Source organism: Podarcis filfolensis (assembly GCF_964270895.1).
Source record: "Podarcis filfolensis genome assembly, chromosome: 3".
In the NCBI taxonomy this organism is placed as follows: Eukaryota; Metazoa; Chordata; class Lepidosauria; order Squamata; family Lacertidae; genus Podarcis; species Podarcis filfolensis.
The window spans coordinates 35,669,492-35,694,310 of NC_139606.1; the positions used below are offsets into that span (position 1 = coordinate 35,669,492).

Genomic DNA, 24,819 nt, shown 5'->3' on the forward strand with positions numbered 1-24,819 from the left:
GTAGGGAGGATGTAATTTGTGTGTTTGACTTCACTGGTTCTTTCCTGCTAATATTTTGCTAGCTGAATCCTGTAATAATGAGAAAAAAGGTTCATCTACACATCTGAGCAATTCTCTTGAGTGTTCTTTTACACTTGCAAATAGCTAAGTGGCAACACAAAAAATATATTCCATACTAATATGGAACAATACATTTTTTCCTTATTTACAAGGAACATAGCATCCACTTTAAATATTGTAAACAATCCTGTGCTGGTCAGCCCTTTCTTCGGACTTCTGCTTAAAAACACACACACGTAAAGCAAAGCAAAACAAAAATCTGACGTATTCCAAAACATGTTTTATTTCCCCAAGACAAATATTTGACTGATCTCCCACACACATATGCATTTCCACTCAGAAGTGAGCCAATAGACCAGAACACCCTTCAGCTTCTGTGTATTCTGTCATCCACAGTTTGTGCAATGTTCATTCATGGCAATGCCAGAGTCAGCTCAAAAATAAGGAAAACACCTTTAGTGCAAAACACATGCATATCCATCCTTAGGTGTACAACTAGTACTAGAAGTTTCAAAATGCTTTTAGAAGTTTTAATTGTGATTTCTTAAACAATGGCTAAGTTTCCCACTCTAGGCTCCTTTGGTAAGAAGGGTGGCATGTAGATTTCTAGAGCCACTCCCCATGTTATAATTTCTTTAGGCCCACCCAATTGGCTCTGGGGGGTTGGGAGAGGCCCTAAAAAGTACATGGAGGGAGGAGCTTGGAGAAAGGTTCATCTTGCAAGCAGAAACGCTATAATGGTCATAATTGCATAACACTAGAACAATTTCATGCTTTACAAAGGCTGAAAGGAGAGACATCCTTCTCTATCCTACTCACAATAGTCAATGAAAGAAAGGGGAGAAAGAAAGAAAGAAAGAAAGAAAGAAAGAAAGAAAGAAAGAAAGAAAATCACTTACTCTATTCATTCTGCCCATTTAGTGGTTCCTGGAAAAAAGCTTATAGCTTGATTCCAGAATGTTCTTCACTGATGAAGTTTAATTGCAATCTCAACTGTTCAGATTTCTACATGACTGGAAGACCATCCCAGATACTCAAGCCAACCCATTGATTTTATTGATTACCCCTAACAAGCTCTTAAAGGGGAACTGGTTCCCTCTCACACAATTATATACATGCGCATTCAGGCTTTTCCTGGTGCCCACAGAGTCCCTTTTTAAAGAGCCCCCCCCCCTTTTAAGGAAAAAAACCAACACAAATCAGTGCAGACATAGGGAAACCAAAACTTAACACTGGAAAAATGAGAAACAGAAAAAAACTGAAACAGACAGATTAGACCAGGCATGGCCAAACTTGGCCCTCCAGAGGTTTTGAGACTACAACTCCCATCACCCCTAGCCAGCAGGACCAGTGGTCAGGGATGATGGGAATTGTAGTCCCCAAACATTTGGAAGGCCAAGTTTGGCCATGCCTGGATTAGACCACCCCATGCTGCAAGTGTGTACAGGATTGTGGCCACAGGTATTTTTGCCACTTTACACTTATCCCTTAAACCCAACTGCATGCAATATGTGAGTTTCTTTGTGGAATAGGCCCCATTATGGTAGCCAGATTTATCACCAAAAGCTAGTCATTTATCCAAAGCATGTACTATAGAGCAGTGTTTCCCAACCTTGGGTCTCCAGCTGTTTTTGGACTACAGCTCCTATCATCCTTAGCTTGCAGGACCAGTGGTGATGGGAATTGTAGTCAAAAAACATCTGGGGAGCCAAGGCTGAGAAACGTTGCTCTAGAGTATGACTAGGGCATGAGTTGTGCCTATGAAAACTATTAGCATGATTTGCATCTGGCAGAGAGGAGGGAGAGGAAGGATAACTTTCCATCACATTTAGAAGCCAATTTCATGCCTTAGTCACTGCTATCAGAATGTGCTAATTTGAGCCAAATATTTTCGTCTCACCAAGTCTGTTTGATTTCCAAAACATTTGGAAACCAAGGCATGGCTTCCAATTGGCTTCCAATTGCACAGGCGCATGGGAAACAATAGCAGAAGTGGCATCGGACATTTGGCTTCCAAAAAACGTTTGAAAACCAGAACACTAGCTTCTGGGTTTCGATCGTTCGGGAGCCAAAACGTACAAGTACCAAGGCATTCGACAACCAAAGTACGACTGTATTATAATTTGGTCCATATCATTTGCAGCACACCTAATGAGTGAAATACGCATTCATTCCTAAATGCTAGAGATTAAGGGAAGCCAGGACTCAAACTGATCTTAAAGCCACTTTAGCCCCTGACTCTTAAATGGATGTAGAAGTAAACTGTGAATATTCAGAGCCCCCATTGGATGTTAGCCCTTTGACACTGGTTCCTTCCCAAACCGGCATTTCTCCAGTTCCTTTGAACAATTTTGAAAGTACTTCCATGCAACTTTGACCAGGGCAGCTGGCGTGGGATTCATACTTTGATAGTTTCAGTGTTGTGAAGGTAATTTCAAAAAGGGTCCTAACTTAGTCCTTAATGAAATGGTCCCTTGATGCATCCTACAAATTGTGATCATGTCACCAGCCTTGAATAATCTTGCATTCTGAAGCTGATCCACCAGATCCTGGAGCTGAGTTGAGCTGGACCTTTGCTCAGATAAAAACCATTACTGGATGCTCATCTATGAGGTGCAAAATGATTCAGGAGCAGAAATAGTGCAGGGACATCCAATTTTTTAAAAAGGATTTTTTAAAAAAAACAAGGATTCACTCCTCTCTTCCCGTCCCCTTGAATCAATGTACATCTGGTTTTCATACTTTACCAACTCTATGGTGGGGAAAACTTGAACTGACATCATTAAACTGGTGAAAGCTGCATGCATAAACGTATATTTTAAAGACTTCAGAATCTGACATTTTAGCAGAATCCTATGTAACTGACTGCACTTCTAAAGCCTCCAGCACAAAGCCTGTCTGGTTCATTTATTCCCACAGAAATTGTGAACTCTTGCACAGCCAACGACATGCTAACAGTGAGTCAAGAATAATTAAGGAGACCAAAATAGGAATTATGCAATCTTTTTGGTCTGCACTGCTTAAAGTATGAAACCATGTAGCTGCTACAAATAATAATCCTATGGTTCCAGAAAAACAAGCAAGAGAGGGAGACGGGCCTTTGCTCATGGCATGCTGACCAAGGAAAGCTGCTCATAAATGAGCCAGAAATTGTATTTGTAAGCACACAAAGTCATATATTCATATATACATGCCCATGCGGGGGTGGGGTTGGGGACAGCCGGGTACACGTGCTTTGGGTCTCGGAGGACTAAGATGGCTGTAGGGCCCTGCCAGGGGCCTGCTAGACTTAGTGCTGTCATGCCAAGAATGCCCCGTGCTTCCCAGCCAACCAGGGAAGGTCATGGGCAAAACGTCCAAGCCTGTCCTCATGCACTTTAAGGCTTTGATAGTATTACTGCATACTAGCATGTAGCATCAGATCAGATTAGGCGGTGCTGTTGCAATGGCATACCTCATGGAAAAGTCTCCCACCCCAGGCCTCAGACAAGGTCTGCATGTGCCTACATATATGTATGTGTGTGTCTATATCTCAAAAGGATTTGCTTAGTATCCAATTCACCAATTCCCTTCATAAAAGATAGCACCATAGACTTAAATCGTTTACAATGGTTCTGAACATTTAAAATACAAGGTAGGATTATGCCTGCCACCTTTTCTAACATTATCATTGCAATGCATCATTTCAACAGGAACACCAAAGAGAAAAGGATAATAAGGGGCAGGAGGAGGGGGATGTGCACAAAGGCAGAAAGGAAATTGCACAGGAGAAAAGGAGCTACGCAGAAAAGAGCACACTGAAAACAAATGTAATAAAAAAGATGAGGAAAATCAAAGAGGGCAAGTCAAACACAGAGGATACAACTGGAAAAAAAATCTCAGGCATTAGAAAGTGAACAAGGGACAATCACAGGAATAGAACAGAGCTTAGCAAAATGTTCAAAGAAGGACGATCAAGGGCTGTTGCATATATTTTATTTTTCTTGCACAGAAAACTTTCCTGTATATGTAATGGCATGTAGCCTCTGCAACACAGCACCACTTAATTTGCAGACAAATAGCTAAACGTTTTAAGAAGTTATTTAATTTAAATCCCTGAGTTAAGGCTGGATGAGCTTTGCTGTGATCAGCAACTGGTGACCCCACTAGGATCAAATTCAGTCCAGTTATAACCAGGGTGTAACACTAGCCTCCTAGTGGACAGCTGAGAGCCAGGCGAGTGAGTTGTGCGGAAGGAGCGGTGGCTGAGGCAATGTGATTTATTTATTTATTTAGAAGATTTAGAAATTGCTTGATCAAGCTGTGTACAAATCTGAACTCATATTTGCAGAAGCAGGGGGCAGGTCTCCAAATCATCCTCTAAGTGGCCCTCCTTTAGAACTATTCATTGACCTAGCATATTTCTAGCTGTACCTTGAAAATGTCAACATTTCCATTACTCCCTCAGATGGTCTCATTGCTGAAAGACTAGGATAATTATGAGAGCATTGCCACCCACTGAAGCCCCTCAAAAAATGCAAATGAGGGGAAATAATTTGGTATGTGGTACAAACTGCACCGATGCTTGCTGGTACGCATTTCAATAAACAGATGAAGCAGGTGCAACTGTAAATTTTAATGTATCTGTCTAGCATTAGCTTGTGATGGGAATCAATTATTCAGTAATGATGTTGATAGGGTTGAAGAGGGTGTCTAATTTGTTGTATGGAAATAAATGGTCATCTGACCAATGTTTGCTGCTAAAAAGAAAAACCTAGGAGAAGACTGGCAATAGGATATCAAATTACAACGAAGATAATAAGCATTCTAAGCATAGGAACACATTACGGAGCTTCATCAACTGGCAAGAAAGGACACAGCAGTTAAAAGAAAACCCAATACAGTCAGTGGCGGAGCTTCATGCTCCGGCACTGGGGGGCGGAGAGCAGGTGGGGGCAGGGCTGGTGTGTGTCCTGGGGGTGTGGCACGCCACCAGCAAGGGTGCGGCACCCAGCGCAGGCGGGGGGCAGCCGCGATGGCACCCCACCAGGATCGCGCTGCCAGGGGCAGTGCGCTCCCCCTGCACTCCTCTTCCTCCGCCAGAGAATACAGTATGCAGAGATATATGGAATATTCACAAGGGTAACCAATTCACAAATTATTATTTTGCAGTCATGTTGCGGATGTGATTTTGCATCCCAGTATAACTGCATTGTCCTCTTATTTTAAGATGCAGGAAATCACAAATACACCAACAACATAATTAGCTTCCCAATTGTTGGGAGACTAGCCCCAGGTCTGAAGAGTGGATAATTTCACATAGGTTTCCATTAAAAAGTGCAGATCTGGCTGAATTGTACATCATCTGAAAGGCCAAACTGGTTATTGCACTTGTGCCCCCCTTTGAAAGTGTCAGCATCATTCAGAAGAACAAACCACACTATTTCACCTCTTCCCAATTTGCACAGCTAGTTTAATTTTGTACAATTTAGCTTAATATTGCAATATCTTACTGCTCTTCCTCACTCTCTTAGATCCATCAGAACATGTTGTTTTGTGCTGAACTCTTGTCCACAAGTGGGAACATTCATTTTTTACTTTATGAGGGACAAAAACCACAGATATGCACAGCAACCCTATGTACAAATATGTGGAACTATGTACCAAGAACTGGGGCTTTTGATCTTAAAGGAAACATAAGTACAGTGGTACCTCGCAAGATGAATGCCTCGTAAGACGAGAAACTTGCAAGACGAAAGAGTTTTTCGTTTTTTGAGTTGCTTCGCAAGACGAATTTCCCTATGGGCTTGCTTTGCAAGACGAAAACGTCTTGCGAGTTTGTTTCCTTTTTCTTAAAACCGTTAATACCCAGGGAATCCGTACTTCGCAAGACGAAAAATTCGCAAGACGAAAAAACTCGCAGAACGAATTAATTTCGTCTTGCGAGGTACCACTGTATCGTATTTGTCAATAATGACCTAGCCACCCTCTTTCATAGTGTGGCTATGGTGGTTGCCTCTGGGAAAAGTAGGAATTTCTGGCCAGCAAGCTATTTGGCTTGGCACACTGGTCTTTCTGCTACTGTGCACCATGTGGGGCGAGATGGTAGTCTGTTAAATAGACTGGTTTAAATGATTACTTTGGCAGGTAGGTGCAGGAAGGGAAACAGTTAGGTCAGCTTGGTGACCCCCTTAGGCACTTTTGAGGGTGATGGGTGGCTCCCAAGGCTTGCAGCTCAGGGTTACAAGGCCCAGGGTCAGGATACAGGCCACCTTTGAGGCCAACTTGCCTCATCCTCTCACAGTTTTGGGTCCTCAGAGGAATGATGCAGGAAAGCCTCCCTTATCACCTCCAGGGTGAGGCTGTGGTTGGGAGAAGAAGAAATTGTCTTCCTTTATCCCAGCAAGGTCTGGCTGCCCTTATAGCTGCAGGCATTTCCCCTGAAATTTAGTTATAGCATGTGCTGTCTCTTGAGCAGAACTGTTTTAAAGAAGGAAAGCAAACAGTCTTCAAAAGGTTAATGAACTCCCATATCGAGTTTGTTTTCAAAAGCTCACTAAATTCTGCACACGCCTTAGCTTTCCTTTTGGTATTTTGAAATCCAAACAGATCTAGTTATAGAAATGGCAGAACATCTTTGAGTAAATTCCAAACTGCTTAAATATTCATAAGTTTAAAATATACTCACAAACCTGTGCCTTAAAAAGGGGGTGTTCGTGAAAGTGGAGTTGCTTTCATTCACATTAAAAGAATGATTAGATAGCTGGAGCTCATCACAGTGTTGGGGAAACTTGTTAGTGGAATCACAGGCAGAAGATGAGGTCGATGTGATTGTGGGATAAGTTTGCACAAAGTTTTGTAGGAATAGTGTGGAATGTTTTTAAAAAGAACTCATTTTTTTAATAATAAAAAAACAACCATTGCACACTATTCCCTCCCCACATACTAAAATGTTTTTACGAGCTAACACAGATTTGGTATTGCATTCTGAAATACCGCTGTAGAAAGCTTTTGTTCTATATAGGCCATTGATCACAAGTAAAGAAAGAAAGAACAAATGAAGTAAAGCTTCAGTTCTCTCAATTCACCTGTTTCAAGCAGCAGCAACAGAGCAGAGGCACAAGAGAATCAATGCTTCTTTTGTAGTGTGCAAAGCAGCAAAGAGGAACTTGAGTATCTCCATCGTGGACAGATGCCTAGGCTGTCAGTGTGGAGGGACTGACCTCTCTGTGGGCCTACCTTGGCCACAACATCTGAATTGTTTGGCAGGATTTAAGAATTTGTCAGCTGCAAAAACCCAAGTGTTTGTTAGAAACTGTACATGAAATATTCTTTGTTTTCATATCTTCCTGGGGAGTCCTATGGATGTGCCATCATCCTGGGCAGCTCTCAAAATAAGAGTTGACACTGAGCCAAGTTAGTTACACATGACTCCTACGGAAATGGATGGAAAAGATGACTAAATTGCTTGGTAGTGGCCAGATGAGAAGTGGAACAAAACTGGAAGTGGGTGGCCAACTCCTCTGTTTTCTTTTGTTTTTTGTTTAAAGGTACACTAGGCTTTGGCTATTGGTGCTTTGATGATAAACCTGCCCAAGAATGCAAAAAGCCTATGGGGTAACTCCCGACAGATAAATTTATCAAAATGTGGCATCCATTTATCTGCTGTGCCTCTGAGGGAGGAGTGGAAAGATACGCACCCCAATCACAATTTGTCTTTTTGGAGGGACATCTTCTTGCCAACTTCCCTGCCAGGGTAAAATTCAATGGGATGCTGTATTACAATAATGTATTCATCCCTTTGCATGCTTATGGGGACGGTGTTGTTGCTTATTCATTTTATTATTCTCTATTTCTTTAAAATCTTCTATTAAAAAAAGAGTTTACATACCTAGTCATCTGTAGGCAATGTTTAAGCAGATGTGTGAAACGGTTATTCAAGAGATTATACCCCGCCAGAATGCCCATTAGGGAGCAGTTGTTTGAAAGTAGCCCCAAATGTCCATCTATCTATCCATACATGGGGAAGTCTTCTCCTTGCTATGTGAGGATGTGGAAAGATTCTTATGAGCAACCCCTCATGTCCATACTGAAGTGGGTGCTAGTCACATGAAAAACTACTCTATAGCCACCCTGGGCATTTGAATCAGCTCCCAAGCACAAATATGATTTAGTTGGGCCCATTTCAGTAGGTCAACTTTTGAGTACAGCTTAGTTGAATGCCACACAAAGTGCTGAGAAAATCTTCACTAGTTAAATTATTTAATGCTAATACAGTAGTTAAAAAAACACACAAAAACACTACTACAAAAACAGAACCACACTTCTTTTTTTTTTTTGTAAGAACAAACTAACTATTATAGACTTCCAGAGGCTTCCAGAATGTAAATTACATGTCTCTAATCCATTAAATCTGAAAATGTCATTTTAATTTTTTGTTTATCTCTCTATTGCAGGCTAAAAGTCATACACGACTGCAAAAGCCAACAACCACATCCAGCTTCCATTCCATCTCAACCAAGAATTAACACCATAATACAAGATGCTTGCTTGCATAGGTTTAAACCCACAAAAGACAGTTAATGTTGAATCAGGCAGACCCAATTTCACTGGTGATAAAGTTGGCACCATAAAAGGAGAGGATATTAGAATTGAGGAGTATAAAAGGCCTCGCCTGCTGAATGCTGAGCAACATTCCTCTTGGTATTTTTCTTTTTCTTTAAATAAATAAATTGCTGACACTTCTGAAACAGTTTTAGAATTTCCATTAAACTATCCAAGGTCTCAACAGAGTTGAGCTTGGGGGGGGGGGGTTGCCACCTAGTACATTCGAGGCAATATGACAGTACTTGATGAAATGTCTTTCTTAAAAATAAAATAATGACCATATGATAGAAAATGTATTGCAATGCAATACAAGAAGAAGACTGCGTTGTAAGACAAGGTTCAGAGAACACAATGTATCTATACCACACACACGCACATATTATGAATAATAAAATGACTGCAAAGATAACGACATTAAATTTTGCCTTCATGTCATAAGCACATAAAAGTTACTTGACAATTGCATGGCATTGTACTGGGAGAGAAATTTAGCGAGTGTTACTTCTACATTGGGACGCGGGTGGCGCTGTGGGTAAAACCTCAGTGCCTAGGACTTGCCGATCGTATGGTCGGCGGTTCAAATCCCCGCGGCGGGGTGAGCTCCCGTCGTTCGGTCCCAGCTCCTGCCCACCTAGCAGTTCGAAAGCACCCCTAAGTGCAAGTAGATAAATAGGTACCACTTTATAGCGGGAAGGTAAACAGCGTTTCCGTGCACTGCGCTGGTGCTGGCTCGCCAGAGCAGCCTCGTCACGCTGGCCACGTGACCCGGAAGTGTCTGCGGACAGCGCTGGCTCCCGGCCTCTTAAGCGAGATGAGCACGCAACCCCAGAGTCGGTCATGACTGGCCCGTACGGGCAGGGGTACCTTTACCTTTACTTCTACATTATGTTCTATTTATTTTTGTTTACTGTTAGACACCAAACTTTACAAGAAGTAAAGGCCCGTATGTACATTTCCAGAACTGCAGAAACCAGGAGAACGTCAAAACCTCCATCAGGCCACAGATGCATGGCTGGTGAGCAACGCTTAGCTTTGGTAGTACAGAAGTTGTTCAGGCCCAAGATATGTGACAAGTGAACTGGGTGAGAATTGCAACCAGTTCACATATCATACTTGACAATGTTCAAACGAACTATGAACATTTTGAAAGCATGTCAGACTTTGAATGCCTTTCATGTGTTTCATCTTATTATAGACACGTTGATGTTGCTACTTTAGATCTTTGATGCTGCCCAGCTTTATCAAATTCAGATACCAAAGCTTGCTCAATGTCTGTGTAGACCCACTAATTTATTTTCAGAGTGGCAGTCCACTTCTGGCAGAGTGTTGGAAGCCCGTTGCAGGTTTTATCCCTTTCAGACTGAGCAGGTAACAGCAACAGCAGCAGGTTAGGTGGGCTGGCAAGGGTGGGAAAAACACTGGAATGATGGTGTGTGTAACCACACATGCATCTGCATATACTACCACTGCTAACCTGGTTCATTCCTCACCTTCGCAACCACCCTGCCCTACCCCATCACTGGCCTGTCCTGCAATGGGATTGTGGGTGAGCCTGGTGCCAATGTACAATCTACTGGTATTGGGATTGCAATTTCATAATAAAAACTCCAAGGCCTATGCTGTTGCTTGTGAAGAGCCACACTTAAGGAGTGAGCAAAGTTTGCTTTTTTATTTTCATAATTGCTTACAAAATACCACGTAATCCGGTATTTCATGCCCCCATTGAAGTGAGTGCAAACTGAGTGAAAGTCCACGAGTGTTCGTGGGATTGCGATGGCCTGGACCATATTATTTTTGAAATAATCATTTCAAAAAACTTCTTTTGTAATGACAAATCCTGCTACATTAAGCCCTAATTATGCAAGCAATCTCCTTTCCTGACACACATTTATCATAGGTCTGTAGTAAAAATTATGTAAACCAAAACACACAATGAAATTCTCAAAAACAAGTTATGAAATCTTAAAAAAACAGCATCAAAATTACAAAAGAGAATGAGTTGCAAAATGGGCTTGGCTGAATAATTTGAAGGAAACAAGTGAAGCGATATGACATCATGAATTACACACTGGGTGTTAAAAGTTTACCTTTTGCATGAGAGATAATAAGTAGGTTTGGATAGCAAACATGGTCCAGCTAATTTTCATCCACAAAGCCGTGTTAGAAGGAAGCTTTCATGAAAGGATCTTCTTTACTGCTCCACTTCCAAATGAATACCCTACTAAATAGCTAGCAACAAAAATACTCTCTGCCCCCCAATATTATTTTTTAATGTTTGGTGGCCTCGTTTACATACAACACCAGTTTTCCTGCCTTTACACACATTGATGGAAATTCTAATACAGTGAGGAGAAACCCATTATGTATACCTCTTTCCCCCCACCTTGATTTGTATCTTGCATTCTGTTGTTCACTAACCCCAGAATATGTAAGCTGTCAGGCTTAATTGGACTATTCTGCACCCCACCATCACCCTTTGCTCCCACATATAGAAGAGGAGAAAAGGTATATCAAGAGAAATGCACACATACTCCCCCCCCACTACATGTATTTTAGACCAGTCTGAAAATGAGAAACTGTATCTCAAGCTACAACAGTCTTAGAGAATCAGTTGCTCTTGATTGGAAAAGATACAGAATGTGATTTACCTGCAACTGTCAATATTGTTTTTGTTCACAGCATTAGCAAAGGTGAAGGGTCCCAAGTTATTGATTTCTGTAACTTCTATACAGCCGGTAAAATTGTAGGTGGGTTCAGTCATCTAAAAAAGAAAGTGGAAAAATCAAGAGTTGGGCATCTCTCAGTGTTGGAATGCAACGCAGACTCAGTTCTGAAACCACACACTTCCCTGCGGTGTGGAGTTTGGCCTGATTCATGATATAACCTGAACTGGAATCAGATTATACAGCTATTTATTTACTTAAAATCATGTTAATGATCCAAGGAAAGATGGTTTCTAATATAACAAATCAGTGTTGAACATGTTTTCTCTGTACAAATGCAGAATCAAGATTATTAGGGACCATCATAACCAGTTCTGTTTCTTTTGTCTTCTCCTCACAAACACAGAGAGTTGGTCTGTTGGTAATCATGAAACCGTTTCGACCTGAGACTTCTGTATGGTTATTTAGCAATGTTAACAATCATATAGTGTCAGTATTCCGCAACGTTCCCAGACTTCAATCTTTTGAGAAGTAGAATAACTGGTCCCAATATAAGCAAGGGCCACTTATGTAATAAAAATGGTGCTCCATGCATAGTTTCCCCTTCTTAGTATGATCTAGGTTTGCAAGTGAATATTCTGATGGAGATGTGGGGCTGGTAGGAACACCACTCAGCACTCAAAATATTCCTGAACCACACACAATGCACCAGACCCCCCCTTTAGTAAATTTATAAACTATTGCTCAATAAAAGATCTCCAAGCAGTCCAATTATGCATAAAACATGACTAAAATATGCAGACCAGTCAAAAGCAAATGTGCATCAAACCATAATTAAAACCAATAATATTTTAAACAAATCCTATGTCTGGATCAGAGTACTGAAACAGAAAATAAATGAAATAAAACAAAATAGTGACGGTGCCTGCTTAATGTCAATAGGCAGGGAGATGTAGAGTGCAGGTGCTGCCACACTCTTCCCAAATGTAGAAGAAAAAATGTGTGGCATGTTCTGCAGATTGAAGTTAATGAGCAGGCAAGGAATGGGTAAGGTAATCCCTTTAGTAAACTGATCCCAGGATGGTTGGTGATATCAGCTTATAGGAACACCACTATTCCTGGCAGGTGACCAGCAGCAGCAAAGCACAGGCACTGTCTTTTTGGTAGAGATATTTGTGCATAACAGCAGCTATGCAACCTACCAATGTGAGTGACAGTCTCTGGACCAGGGTCAAAAATTATTCTTAAATTTTAACACAGAGAGACAGGCTTCACCTTATATTGTAATCCGATCAGAGGTGTAATGTTGACACGGACCTTGCGAGAAATTATTCATTGATTCCTGACGCAAATAAAGCTGCCAAATGATTTATCACTCCCTGTGATATAAGTGGGTTTCTTCGAGAAGTTCTGCCTTAACCTTCTGTGTGGCTTTATGAATTTTTTTGACCGTCCTTGTTTCGACATCACACGAGTGCTAATATTTAAAATCAAATCCTTGTTTTTGTTAGCCTAAGAAGGAAAACAATAGCTGCTGATAAAACAGTCAAAGGTCAAAAGCTGCATCATTACAGCCTTTATATCAGCTGCTGTCTTCATCGGAGCTCTTTTCAGCATTGCTAATGTCAAGTTAGTGTGGGCAAAACCATCACCATAGCAACCTGAAATCTATATTGCACACTGACGTGCAAATTAACAATGCAGTTTGGGAATATAAAAAAAGGGGGAGGGGGGAGGAAAAGTAATCTGCATTCTCTTGAAAATTGTATTTTTAGTGAATATTTTATGTTATATCATGACTGCCAGAAGACAGAAATCCGCCAACTGAGTCCCTGGTCACTTCCTCTGGATTTGTGATCAGTCTATTTCAGACATAATGTTCTTCCTCTCAGATAAAAATAAAATAATTATGAGCCTTGCCTTCTTGCCCTGAGCACCACTGTCTCACAAGCATCCCTGTCAAACAACACCCACCCACACGGTGAGAGCTAGGCTAAATGAACTGCAGAACAAACACGTATTTCAGAAGATGTTTATGAATAAGGCCAGCTAATATGAGGGAGCGGGGGAATAGAATGGATGCTTTTTGACCTCCTGGGGGAAAGATAGCTACGGAAGCGCCACAGGAGTGTTATACAGCCCACAGAAACATAGAATTGTAGAACTGGAAAGGACAATGAGGATCATCTAACCCATCCCCTTGCAATGCAGGAATATGCAGCTGTCCCATGTGGGAATTGAACCTGCAGCCTTGGTGTTATCAGACCACACTCTAACCAACTGAGCTAAGGGCTTCATCAGTGCTTTTATGGAAGGTTGTTAGTGGTGTACATGAACATACAGAAGTACTTATTCCATTGAAAGCTTTCAGAATTAGTGTTAATAATTTATCCTCCAAGACGCTCTCTCTCTCTCCCCCCCCATAAAAAGGTGGCCAGATGAGTCACATTTCATTCCAAAATGCATACATATACAATACATATGATTAGTCATTGTCAACTATGTTTTCATTCTCAAGTTATTTAAAGTTTTGTTTAAAGTTTTGTCAGCTAGCACATGAACGTATGAATGAATGCCACCAGAATACATGGCCTTTGAGGTGACAGGAAACCCCCTCTTAACTGGTATCCATACCAGTAGCACAACTTCTTTTAACCCAGCCAAATATAAAAGACAATGTAATTTCCCTCCATATTCGCAGTACTGACTCTGCTCTAACTTTGGAGTGCATAAAATGGCAGGGGCCACTATCAGCACCCTTGCACCATATTCTAACTTCTCAACAGCCGGTTCCTAAGAGCCACATCTTAAGATTTTTGTCTTATGTTTAAAAGAAAGCAAAGCAAAGCACTCTAGCTTTGTTTCTTCCTTGATTTAGAAAACCATCTTATCTGGTGGTGGTGCAAGGAAAAGCATGCTTGAGCATGTTACTCAAGTATATATTGCTGGCACTAAGACAAAAAAATGCACTCAGCATCTTTTTTCACCACAAATAAAAAGGAAAATGGACCTCTTATTAAATGGATCTCACTTTTGAGTAGGCATGCATAGGATTGGGTGCATATGTTTCAAGAGGGTAGTGATTAATCTATGAACACTTCTCTCTTGCTGCGAGCCTGATACTTGTGAGGGACATCTTCTCCTGTCTCCAGTCATCAAGACATAGCCCTGTCTGAAGCACACTGCAGTATTTTAATCATGGGCCAAGGCATGAATAACCAATGGCAGTCTACATCCAAAGCAAATAATGATGTGTAGCTCTTGCCAGACAGCACAAACGAAGTGTGTGCACACCTTGATACAGTCACAACTTGCTATTTCACACACAGCAACGTATCTGAAAAGTTCCCAAGGCTGTGTATGTGAACGACTCACTTATTAATGTCATGCTGTGAGAACATTCATGCTAAAGGCTTTGGAAGTGTGGAATAAATCCTCCCTTTTAAAACTGCACTTTAGGCAACGCTCAAGATCATGTAAAGCCGATTTGTGCACATTTATCACAGCCTTATTCACATAATTAGGGTAGATAAAGCATGTGAAAGTGTAACCGAGTGTCTTGTGATGCAGTTTTGAGAAGGTCCCTGTGTTAAGTGATGGCTTCAACTACATAAGAAGGTGTCAATTATTCCAATTTAATTTATTCTACAGAGATGCTGAAAAGATACATTCTCAAACAAAAATAATAATATCTGGAGCAGTCTTTAGAGGACAATGCTAATCAGCATGTTGCTACAATTCCTTAAAAATACTAACACATTAATGGTTGACCTCTTTCAAATGTGTTTTTAGGTATCTTCCTCCTTAACCCACTACTCACTCAGTATCTGGCTTCTGTTGATCAGCCTACTTTAAGTCTTGCTGATGTTCCTACATCCTGCTTTTTCTCATTCCTTAGGCAGATGGGTTGTAGGCCTCAAAATGGATCACATGTAATGCCTTTTCCTTTGGAAATTGTGCTAATGTTTTTGTGTTAACTTTGGGCTTCACTCAGGTTTTCTCTCTTTACAAATCTTGGTTTGGAGCCAGGTACTTCTTTTTTTCCAAAATTTAAGTACATTGCTATTAGTACAGTCACTCTGAGTGTCTAGGGCAACCTAGTCAGATGGGCATGGTATAATAATAATAATAATAATAATTGCATGAACCAAAACTAGAAAATCTTTGCAACATGTATTTGCAGTAGCTTATGAACCTTTCCTACATATAGTCTAATAAACTGCCACATCCTGGCTGACGTGGAGGAGAGACAGGGAATGTTCAGGTGTTTGAGGACACAATAAGTTTTTAGCCCAGCTTTTGTGAGGGTGGGTAAGTTGTCGGTTTGGCTGGGAGGAAAAACTCACACAATGACAGACTGGGAACTGGGAAGAGGGTCTGAGATATGGGGAAACCCAACAACTAATGGACAACCTTTTACATTTGTTCCTGGGAATAATACAGTTGTACAGAATCCGTTCCAGAGGTCCGTTTGACTTTTAAAATGTTCGAAAACCAATTTGCGCCTTTTGATTGGCTGCAGGAAGCTCTTGCAGCCAATCAGAAGTCGTGGAAGCCCTGTCAGATGTTTGGGTTCCAAAAGAACGTTCGTAAACCGGAACAATCACTTCCGGGTTTGCGGCGTTCGGGAGCCAAAACATCCAAGTTCCAGAGCATTTGGGATCCAAGGTATGACTGTACTGTAATCACTAACTCTGCCCATTATGACAAAAACATGATACTATGTTAGTATCAGAGGCAGATATGTTGTCACAGTTACGGCTCATCCACACTGCACTTGTCCCACGCCTAGAAAGTATAGGTCAAATAATTGGAATAGCTTGCAAATATCAGAAAGGCTTAGGATTTAATTATGCAATGTGACGAATTATTATGTTTAATGCTAAATTTGAAAGAAAGAAAGATGTTAAGTGATTAAGTTAATTTTATAAGAATATTGGTTTTGGAAAACTGTTAACATGATATATATTGAAATTCAACCAGGGGGGTACGAGGAAATCACTTAACAATGTTATTAAGATTGGTTTAAATAAGGTTGAGATATTTGTTTGTTTGTTTATTTGTTTGTCTAAATTTTTTTTGGAAAATTAATTTTTTAAAAATAGAAAAAAATAATAGAAAGTATAGGTCCAACCCAATACTTCCCCGAGGGAAAACCCACTCTTTACTACTGAATCAGAGCAAACATCAATCTGCAGAAAACCCACTGACATTTGCTCCAATTCAGTGGTAAAAAGTAGGTTTCCCATGGGAAAGTGGTGGGTTGACCCCTTATTTAGGACTGGTCTGTCAGTAGCTTTAACTTGTAAAAATAAAATATGCTCCAGAGGTTGTTCAGAACAACATGGAAAGTCATACCAGAAGTGGGCTGCAGGGACTGGTGGCAAAAATTGCTTCCTTCCCTACTCTATCGATGGAAACCTCAACTGGATCAAAGAACCCAACTAAAACAACTCAATAATCTGCATCTATATAACATTTAAACTTTTCACTTCCAGAATCACACACAAAATCAAGTATTAAATCATTAACTGTGATGTAATAAAATATATGAATGCAACGATTTATTTTACCATATTGGTTAAAAAATATACTACCCTTGTTACTCTGTCTGCCATCCCATAATCTTACTTGTTTACTTATTTCTTTAAGACCTGAGCTAACTACCAAACCTTCTTTATCCAGTCTCTACAGGCAAGAGTCTTTGCGTTCCTCCAGTTTCCCCCTAAAGATAAAGGTTGTTGCTGTTAATAGATTAAATTCCATTGGGTAATGGGCCTGGATAAAAAGGTTTTAATGGAATTCTTTGTCAGTCAAAGGGTAGCCAATGTGCTGCCCTCCAGTTGTAGACTGCAACTCCCATCAGCATAAGCTAATGATCAGTGATCATGGGAGTTGCACTTCCCACCAGCTGAAGGGCAAGATTGGCTAACCCTGCATGGGGACTGGTTTTGCTGTGAATCTGTACAATCCACCCTTCCCAAAACAATGCGTAAACCAAGAGACACCAATCTTTGAAATGTACCCTTCTCTGAAGTTAGTGATGCGGTTCTCTGACCCCCCCAAGAAATAAAATACATAGATTAGAAGGAAGTGCAGATTAAAACGCACATATTAGTGAACATCACATACAAAAATGCATTATATCAGGGAAATTTCTTTGCAAAGACATGTGTAGAGGGAGGAAGAAATGCACATGAAAAGTGATGTGGAAATGTGGCTTACTGAAGACTGAAAAAAATGAAAAGGGGTAGTTGGGGCTGGCAATATATACTCAAAAATCACTCTCTTTTCTTTGAACTCAGATCCTCCAGGTCAAAATCCAGCACTCTTTCTACTACAGCACAGCACACTGCCTCTTCTCCTTATGTGAATGCCTAATGAAAGTATTGTTTCCCTTGTATTCCTTTATCAATTCTGCATTTTTTTCTTCAAAAAATGGCTGTCATGTAAAAAATAATGGCTATAGTGTTCCCCTTTAGAAATGATTCTCAGCTCCATATTACTCTAGAAAAGAAGAGTTACAGATCGCCTCAGGTACCTAGCCCAAACACCCAATTGCCCCTGCATTTGTAAAGTATGAAGCAATTAAAACCCTGTTGCGTAAAATACTGCAATGAAACTCTTACCGCAAAGATTACATTTGGACAGTGGCAATCAGAATGATTTCTGGTCAGCAGGGGGACTCGGCAGGTTTTTTTGCCTCAAGCCTGGGGTTTGAAAGCAGCAGCAGCTTGACTTCTTCCTTATTTAAACCTGTTAAGAATTGTTCCCAGAAACACTCGCTAGATGTCTCTACACAAGTTAAATGCAGTCACTGACAGAGAGTGCCCAGTGCTGGGATTCCTGTCAACCAGAAGCAGGTGACAGGCACAGCTCACACTGGGGAAAGTCTAGCTTGCAGCCAGTGACTCCATTCTGGGTTTCAAGCACCAGTTTCATTTAGGTAAAAGTTCTTATTCATTCTGACAGCTCTTGGCCAGGATTTTCCATGCAGGGTGCTGGACACTTGTTTTTCCAAATCCAGAGATCATCTTGCCATAGAATCAGAGATTTTCTGCAGCTGATCCTTATCCTGCTTTGCAGCAAACACAACAAATTTGGCATTGGCCACCATCTGTTTATATATACTTGTTTCTATATAAGCACAATCCTACTACTACCATCCATGACAAGTCAATGGCTGGGCGTATGAGTAAGATTCCTTCCCATTGGTCTCTGCTGGCAGGGAGAAGCATTACTGGTGGGGGTGGCTCTGTTGCACCTGAGGACTGGAGCTATGCCCAGGCAGGTGGTAAGCTCCCACCTGCTCTTCAATATAGAAATGCCCCAAACAGGGTGTTTCGGAGGAAAGGTGGCAGCAGGACACTGTAACTTTTGAGCCAAAGTCCCTTGGATCCAAAGTGATGGCTGTTTTCGGGAGGGCGGGAAGGCTCTGGTATGCCAGCTTGGAGTTGGCAAAGGAAAGAAAGAAAGAAAGAAGAGAGAGAGAGAGAGAGAGAGAGAGAGAGAGAGAGAGAGAGAGAATGAGAACAGATTTCCACACTTTCCATCCTGGCTGACAAAGCTGGCACAAGCTGCCAAGTTTTTGTATACAGCAATCTCATTGCCACTTCAGTCCTTTCAGGGCCCAGTATAAGATTGCTCCATTAACCAACTAATTCTGTAGGCCATTGTTGGGGAACCTGTGGCCTTGCAGATGTTGTACTACAGCTCCCATTATCCCTAACCTTTGGCTAAGCTGGATAGAATCCACAAACATCTGGCGAGCCACAGGTTTCACAACCTTTCTGTAGGCTATTCTACTCATAGGCTTCAATCCTAACCCTACCTACTTGAGAGTGAGCCCCACTGTGCATAGGGTTTCTGAGCAGGTATGTATAGGATTTCATTGCTTAAAAAAAGAAGAAGATTGACATACGTTAGCTTCTCTTTTTCTAACACTGAATCGCTGATCTTGATAGGATTTGTTAATTCCCCCATCCCATGAATAATCACCTCTTTCTTAGATGTCCAATTAGCTAACAGTTGTGTGCCATTTTACTGCAGTGCCTTTCGCCAGCTCTTTAGGAAGGAAGAACCCTGGAAATATTTTGATTCATCACAACATTTATTGCATTCATTATGTGCTTGTCCCGCAGCTGCTTGCATCAAACAAAGTCATCTCCCACACAGCAAACTGTAGGAATACAGCTAACAAATATCACCTGAAAGAGTTTGTGTTTGCGCCAGCATGGATACCAAAATTAGCTGGTGGGGGCCACGGCAGTTGTGGGGGGTGGGCTGAGGGAGAAGGTAGGTTGAATCACTATTAATTTCCTGTGCCTGTATTGATTGTGAAATAAAAATCCAAAATGAATCTCTGCTGCAGCATGTAATTCTGGTTTGTCCACTGATGTTCTGCAGTGGTCATCTTCAATGCACTATGGACTGTCCCCTGGGAGTTCTGTTTAGGGCACAACCTCCAATGTAAAGCAGCTACCCAGGGCTGATTAAAAGGGCAGTTGTTGGGAAAATAGAAAGAACTGCGTTCCTCACTGTGACCATTATAAACAAATGACATTTAAACACTTTAAATAGCATGAACATTTATTTTAAAGTCATTTGTCCATTTGATTTTTAAATGGTTTAATTCAGCATGATCTCTGGTGACTGACAGCAGCTAACTAGGGTTTCAGGTAATGAGTGCTTCTTACCTAAGAGACTGGTAGATTGAAGTTGGAAACTTTTTGTGTGCTCTGACACTGAACTATTGCCCTCAGCTTCGAAGTGCGTATCTCGCACTACTGTCAAGCTCTGAAGAAATGAGCAGCAGAAGTTGGCCATGGGCAGCAGTGGTTGTCTAGAGCCAGCCACAAGCCCCTTCCAACCAATTCCCACAGTAATTTTGCACAATGAGTTACATACTAAAAAAATCCCAAAGCTGTAGTGACATTTCTGGCTCCCAGCTGAAAGTGACCATACGTGGGTCAGAAACATTATGAAGAATTGTGCATATAGCCATGTTCAACTGAGAACAAGATGCTACAGTGTTGGTGACTTATGGACCGAACCAGCATGTGATTGTTTCTGCAATATACATTGTGAAATTGGCATCGTGTCATGGAGGTGGTGAAGAACCAAGGGCAATGTGCTTTTATGTTACATCTGTCTTAACCCTGAGAGGCCAACCTAGAACACCCTCACCCCCCACACTCCCAGACTCCTAGAACCATAGAATTATAGAGGTGGAAGGGACACCAGGGGTCATTTAGTTCAGTACCCCACAATGCAATCCACAATCCTGGATGTTCATTGTGTCATGGTTACTTCCTCAACAATACAGGTCAGGGACTTTCAAACTGTGCTCAGGGGAACTCTGGGGCTGCTGGGAATTACAGTCCAAAACATTTGGACGGCTTCAGGTGGGTCACGCTTTTGGTAGGAGGAAATAGGCAGTAGAGGATAAGCTGCTCACCATTATTGATTTTATCGAGAAATTCCTGAAAAGACCCCAGAGTTCCCTGGAGCAGAGTTTGAAAACCTCTCTCCTACCCAACTGAGGAAGCCACCAAAATAACCAGCGATAACATGGCTGGAAATAGCCTCAATCTCTCTTCATTGTCACAAAAGGCAAAACAAAACCACACACAGAAACAAAAATGTCTACATTCATACATCCATACCGATTAATTAAATGAAGGAGAATTTGAGTGAGTTCAGGGCTATGCCCATTTCTGTCCAGCTTCATTTCTTCCAACCACTCTCACTTTGATTGCTTAATCCAAAGTGATTTCCAGAAATGAAAGACACAAGTTATGGAATAATTTTCGATTGACTACTCTGCCTACATTTTAAAAAGCTGTCTGAAGTGCAGCGAAGAGTTGATGACAGCCAAAGATCCTTCCAAATGATTTCTCTTCCATTACTTAATTTCAGCATTCTAAGAAGCCATCTGATATCTTACTGGTCTAGTTTACTTTGATGTAAGCTTATTTCTTTGAAATGAGTCTGGACCTCTTCAATGTACATGCAAATTGCTGCAGTTCTGGCTATGTCCTAAGCACAGATACTTCAACTGACTGAATTCCACTGAAATCAGTGGGACTGATTTCCACATAATGGGAATCTGGAGCTGCTCAGCAAAACTACAAGGCTCCTGTGTCAATTTTTTCAGGTGCTGGGGGAAGGCTGAAAAGGAAACTGATTGAAATATGGCAGAAGGTTGGCAATCGTTTGGGGTGTGTGGCAACATTTGCAATCAGGAGAAAGATGGTAACTTCAAGACCCGTTTTTGGGTTCTACAACTTTAAGCCAGACTTGGACTGGACAGCTTTTCAAATAGAGGACTGTCCTCTGTAAAGTGCGCCACATGACATCCTTACTGCTACTATCACAACTTAAAAGCATTATCTGGCATGGAACCAGCGGTCTCTGGCTTTGTGGGTCATTTTAGATGATGGTTCCAAGATGTGGTCTTGGGCTGTCAATAATTTGGAAGATATCTTTGTGATCTGCTCAAGCTATGCAGGAAACAGCTTGCTAATGCCCCTTAGCTCAGAGGAACTGTGAAGCTGGAAGGCTCCCCCCCCCCCAGTAATCACAACTTCTGTTGTGCTCAGGTTCTGATGGTGGGCTTCTCATGGGCATGTGGTTGGCCTTTGTGGTGGGCCTTTGACCTGATCCAGCCAGCTCTTCTTACCTCTGGTATCTTAAGCAATTTTTATTACTTTTGCCTGGCAACACATCCTCAAACTATTTAACAACCTTTGATTCCACCCCCTTTAAATGTATGTACATGAAAACACATTCAATATTCTGTGGGTGCAAATGAACAGACACAAAGAGAAATGTTCTTTTGAATACCAGCTTAAAGCATGCAATGTCTTATTTCTGAATTCTGAAATTCAAGTGCAGCACCTTCAAGCTAACTAAAGTACCATTAATTGTTTAATTAGGTTTCATTCTGGTGCAGAGAATGTAAAATAGCTGCACCTGAAGGAAGATTAAAGGTTGTTGTCAAATACTCACACTAACAGTTGATTGCATTAATAGCGTTATTTGTGCTGCTGTAATTGCTGCAGTAATTTATATGTCTAGGCTTCTTATTATTACAGCACTGAAGATGTTAACTGTCGTTATTTCATACCCTTCCACTCCTCGGCACAATTAAACTTTGTAATGAAACCAAACACATAATCTTTCATAAGAAAAGAAAACTCAGGTGCTGCAGTAGTAATTTTCTGTTGAAAGTGAGGGGGTAAGATGAAATGAGAAACATGTGATGCTAAAGGTAGCGTGGGTGTTTGCCTTCTAGTCAAGCTAGAAATTATTGCTGTTGCACAACTCATTTCATCACCAAGCTATATTAAAACATCTTCAGGTATTTTCAACATCACTGTGAGGTGGGTGGGGGGTAGTGTTTCTTCTCCCCATTTCACAGACCAGGAAACTAAGCTGCAGAGTATTTACATTTTTTACCAACAGAGAAGCTTAGTGTAATAATGAAAGGTGCAGCAAATATATGGCATTCTGATACAGTATTAACCAGAAGCCCATGTCTCCTATCCTCTATGGCTCCATTCCCACAGGATTAGAACCGCTCACCCTGTTGCCTCTCCCCATATTATTTGTTGCTAGACACATTTGCGCATATTTCTTTCTATCTCAACTCCATGCTCTACCTTTAACAAGAATGAGGATTCACAACCCTAAGGTGGAAAAGGTGGCAAGCACATTGCTCTGCCAGCCTTGAGAGGGCGCAGTGATCGTGCCTATAGCATGCCCAATGACATAACATGAATAAATTTTAATAAGTCTCCCCCACAAAAAGAAACACAACAAACTAGATCTCTGGCATCATAACTTGTGGTTAATTTTTTTGAGACCACCATAACTGCAGGCCACCACAAGCTTAAGTCAGCTTCTGCAGAACAGAAGTAACATTCCCATGCATTAAATGAAACTCACATGTCTCAAATGGAACAACAACAACAACAAATGAGGTTCTGTCTCAAGGAGCAGCCATAGCCCTCTTGCCCTTGTTATTGCTTTAGATACTCTGGGTGGCAGGCAAAGCAAATATTGTGCATCTACAATAATGCAGTTTAGGAGACTTTGTAGGTGCCCTTGACCACAATGTTGTCCACCTCTGTGTTTCCTTGGATGCCAGCATGATTAGATTTCTTTAAAATTGTAATGACTCCAATGGCTAATTTATTTTCCATTCCAATAAACAAATGCATTTGCTATGTCAAACTCTCATAAAACTCAAGTGAAAAGGAAAAAAAGCTTGCTTTAGAGAGCATTGCTCATAAAACCAGGACGCTAGACTTGCATGCATTCTATGCAATTGCTGTCTCTATCTTCTGGAGATCCAACATGCTATGATTTCAACTTCTCATGATAAACCTTTCAGCCATTTTAACAGCTGAGAGGGGTGTGGAAGTGAAAAATCTCAGTTGAGCAGGGGAGGGTTAGGACTTGAGAGTCGTCAAGCTATGTGGCCTGAGTATGTTCCACACGGCTACTATTCCTTGTCCTGCATTCCTACAGCTCACCACTACTTTCCTGCAATTGTATGAAACCACTTTTACTGTTCATCACTAACTATAAATCATAACCATTGAAAATATTTATGCCGACACCAACACCCATTGTGACTGCTGAAAGAACAATGCTGAAAGAACAGTGCTGAGGAAACACTGCTAATGTGGGCTACTTGCTCTGTCCACGTTGAACAGCAAGATATCTCTCATATGTTTTTCAGATCTAGATATTGAGAAGCGGAAAAGCCTATTCAGGTAGTCTTTGTGTGATTGATGCACTCATGGCCTGTATCCAGTTATGATGTCTCCATCAGCCCTGTCCTCCCACTGTCCACATTTGAGGGTGCAAGTCTGTAGAGCAGAGTCTGCTCTATCCATGTAGGCCCCTCTCCCAAGATGCAGATGCAGGGTGTTTGTTTTTCCCCAGCCAGAACTGACCGGAGCTCATTTCTGGCACCTCTCAGGTGGGTGCCATTGTCATTCTAAGATAACAAGGGAGGCATTCACAGTGAGTTTTGGCACCTCTTTTTCTAGAAAAATAGAACTCTGTATGGTTAGGGTTCTGCATCATGGGCCAACTCGTAGGGCAGACAGTTTACAGAGATATGGGGGTAGGGCTAGACCCAGCCTCTCACTCTTACAATTCTTATTTTCATACATGGGATGGCTTGAGTAGGAATCAGTTTTTTTCTATAAACTGGATACAGGGTCAGAATACTGTGAGGGCATCAGAAATAGGATTTTGGCTACCAAGACTGCACTGTTGACCTGTTATAGTTCTATGCAGCATTGTAATTGCACTAATGAAGAACTCTACTGTCACAAAATATCAAATTGCTAAGGATTTTTGTTTTCTTGAGGAGGTGTCTTGTTGTTTTAATTGGCTAACACATATGCTTTGTCAAAGATTATTCCCTGTGTTTATTTGCTGGCACACATCAATGCGGTTCAGTGTGATGTACTGTGTAAAGAGCAGTCAAGTT

General features: G+C 41.2%; 1 protein-coding gene across 7 annotated transcripts in view; it reads right to left on the bottom strand.

The window, feature by feature from the left end:
* EYS (eyes shut homolog) overlaps positions 1-24,819 on the bottom strand; it is a 476,514-nt gene that overhangs the window by 175,365 nt on the left and 276,330 nt on the right. For all 7 annotated transcript variants that reach the window (XM_083606894.1, XM_083606889.1, XM_083606892.1 and 4 more), the window contains one exon: positions 11,295-11,407. In XM_083606894.1, the coding sequence (XP_083463020.1) occupies positions 11,295-11,407 (113 nt within the window). The remainder of the gene's footprint in view (positions 1-11,294; positions 11,408-24,819) is intronic.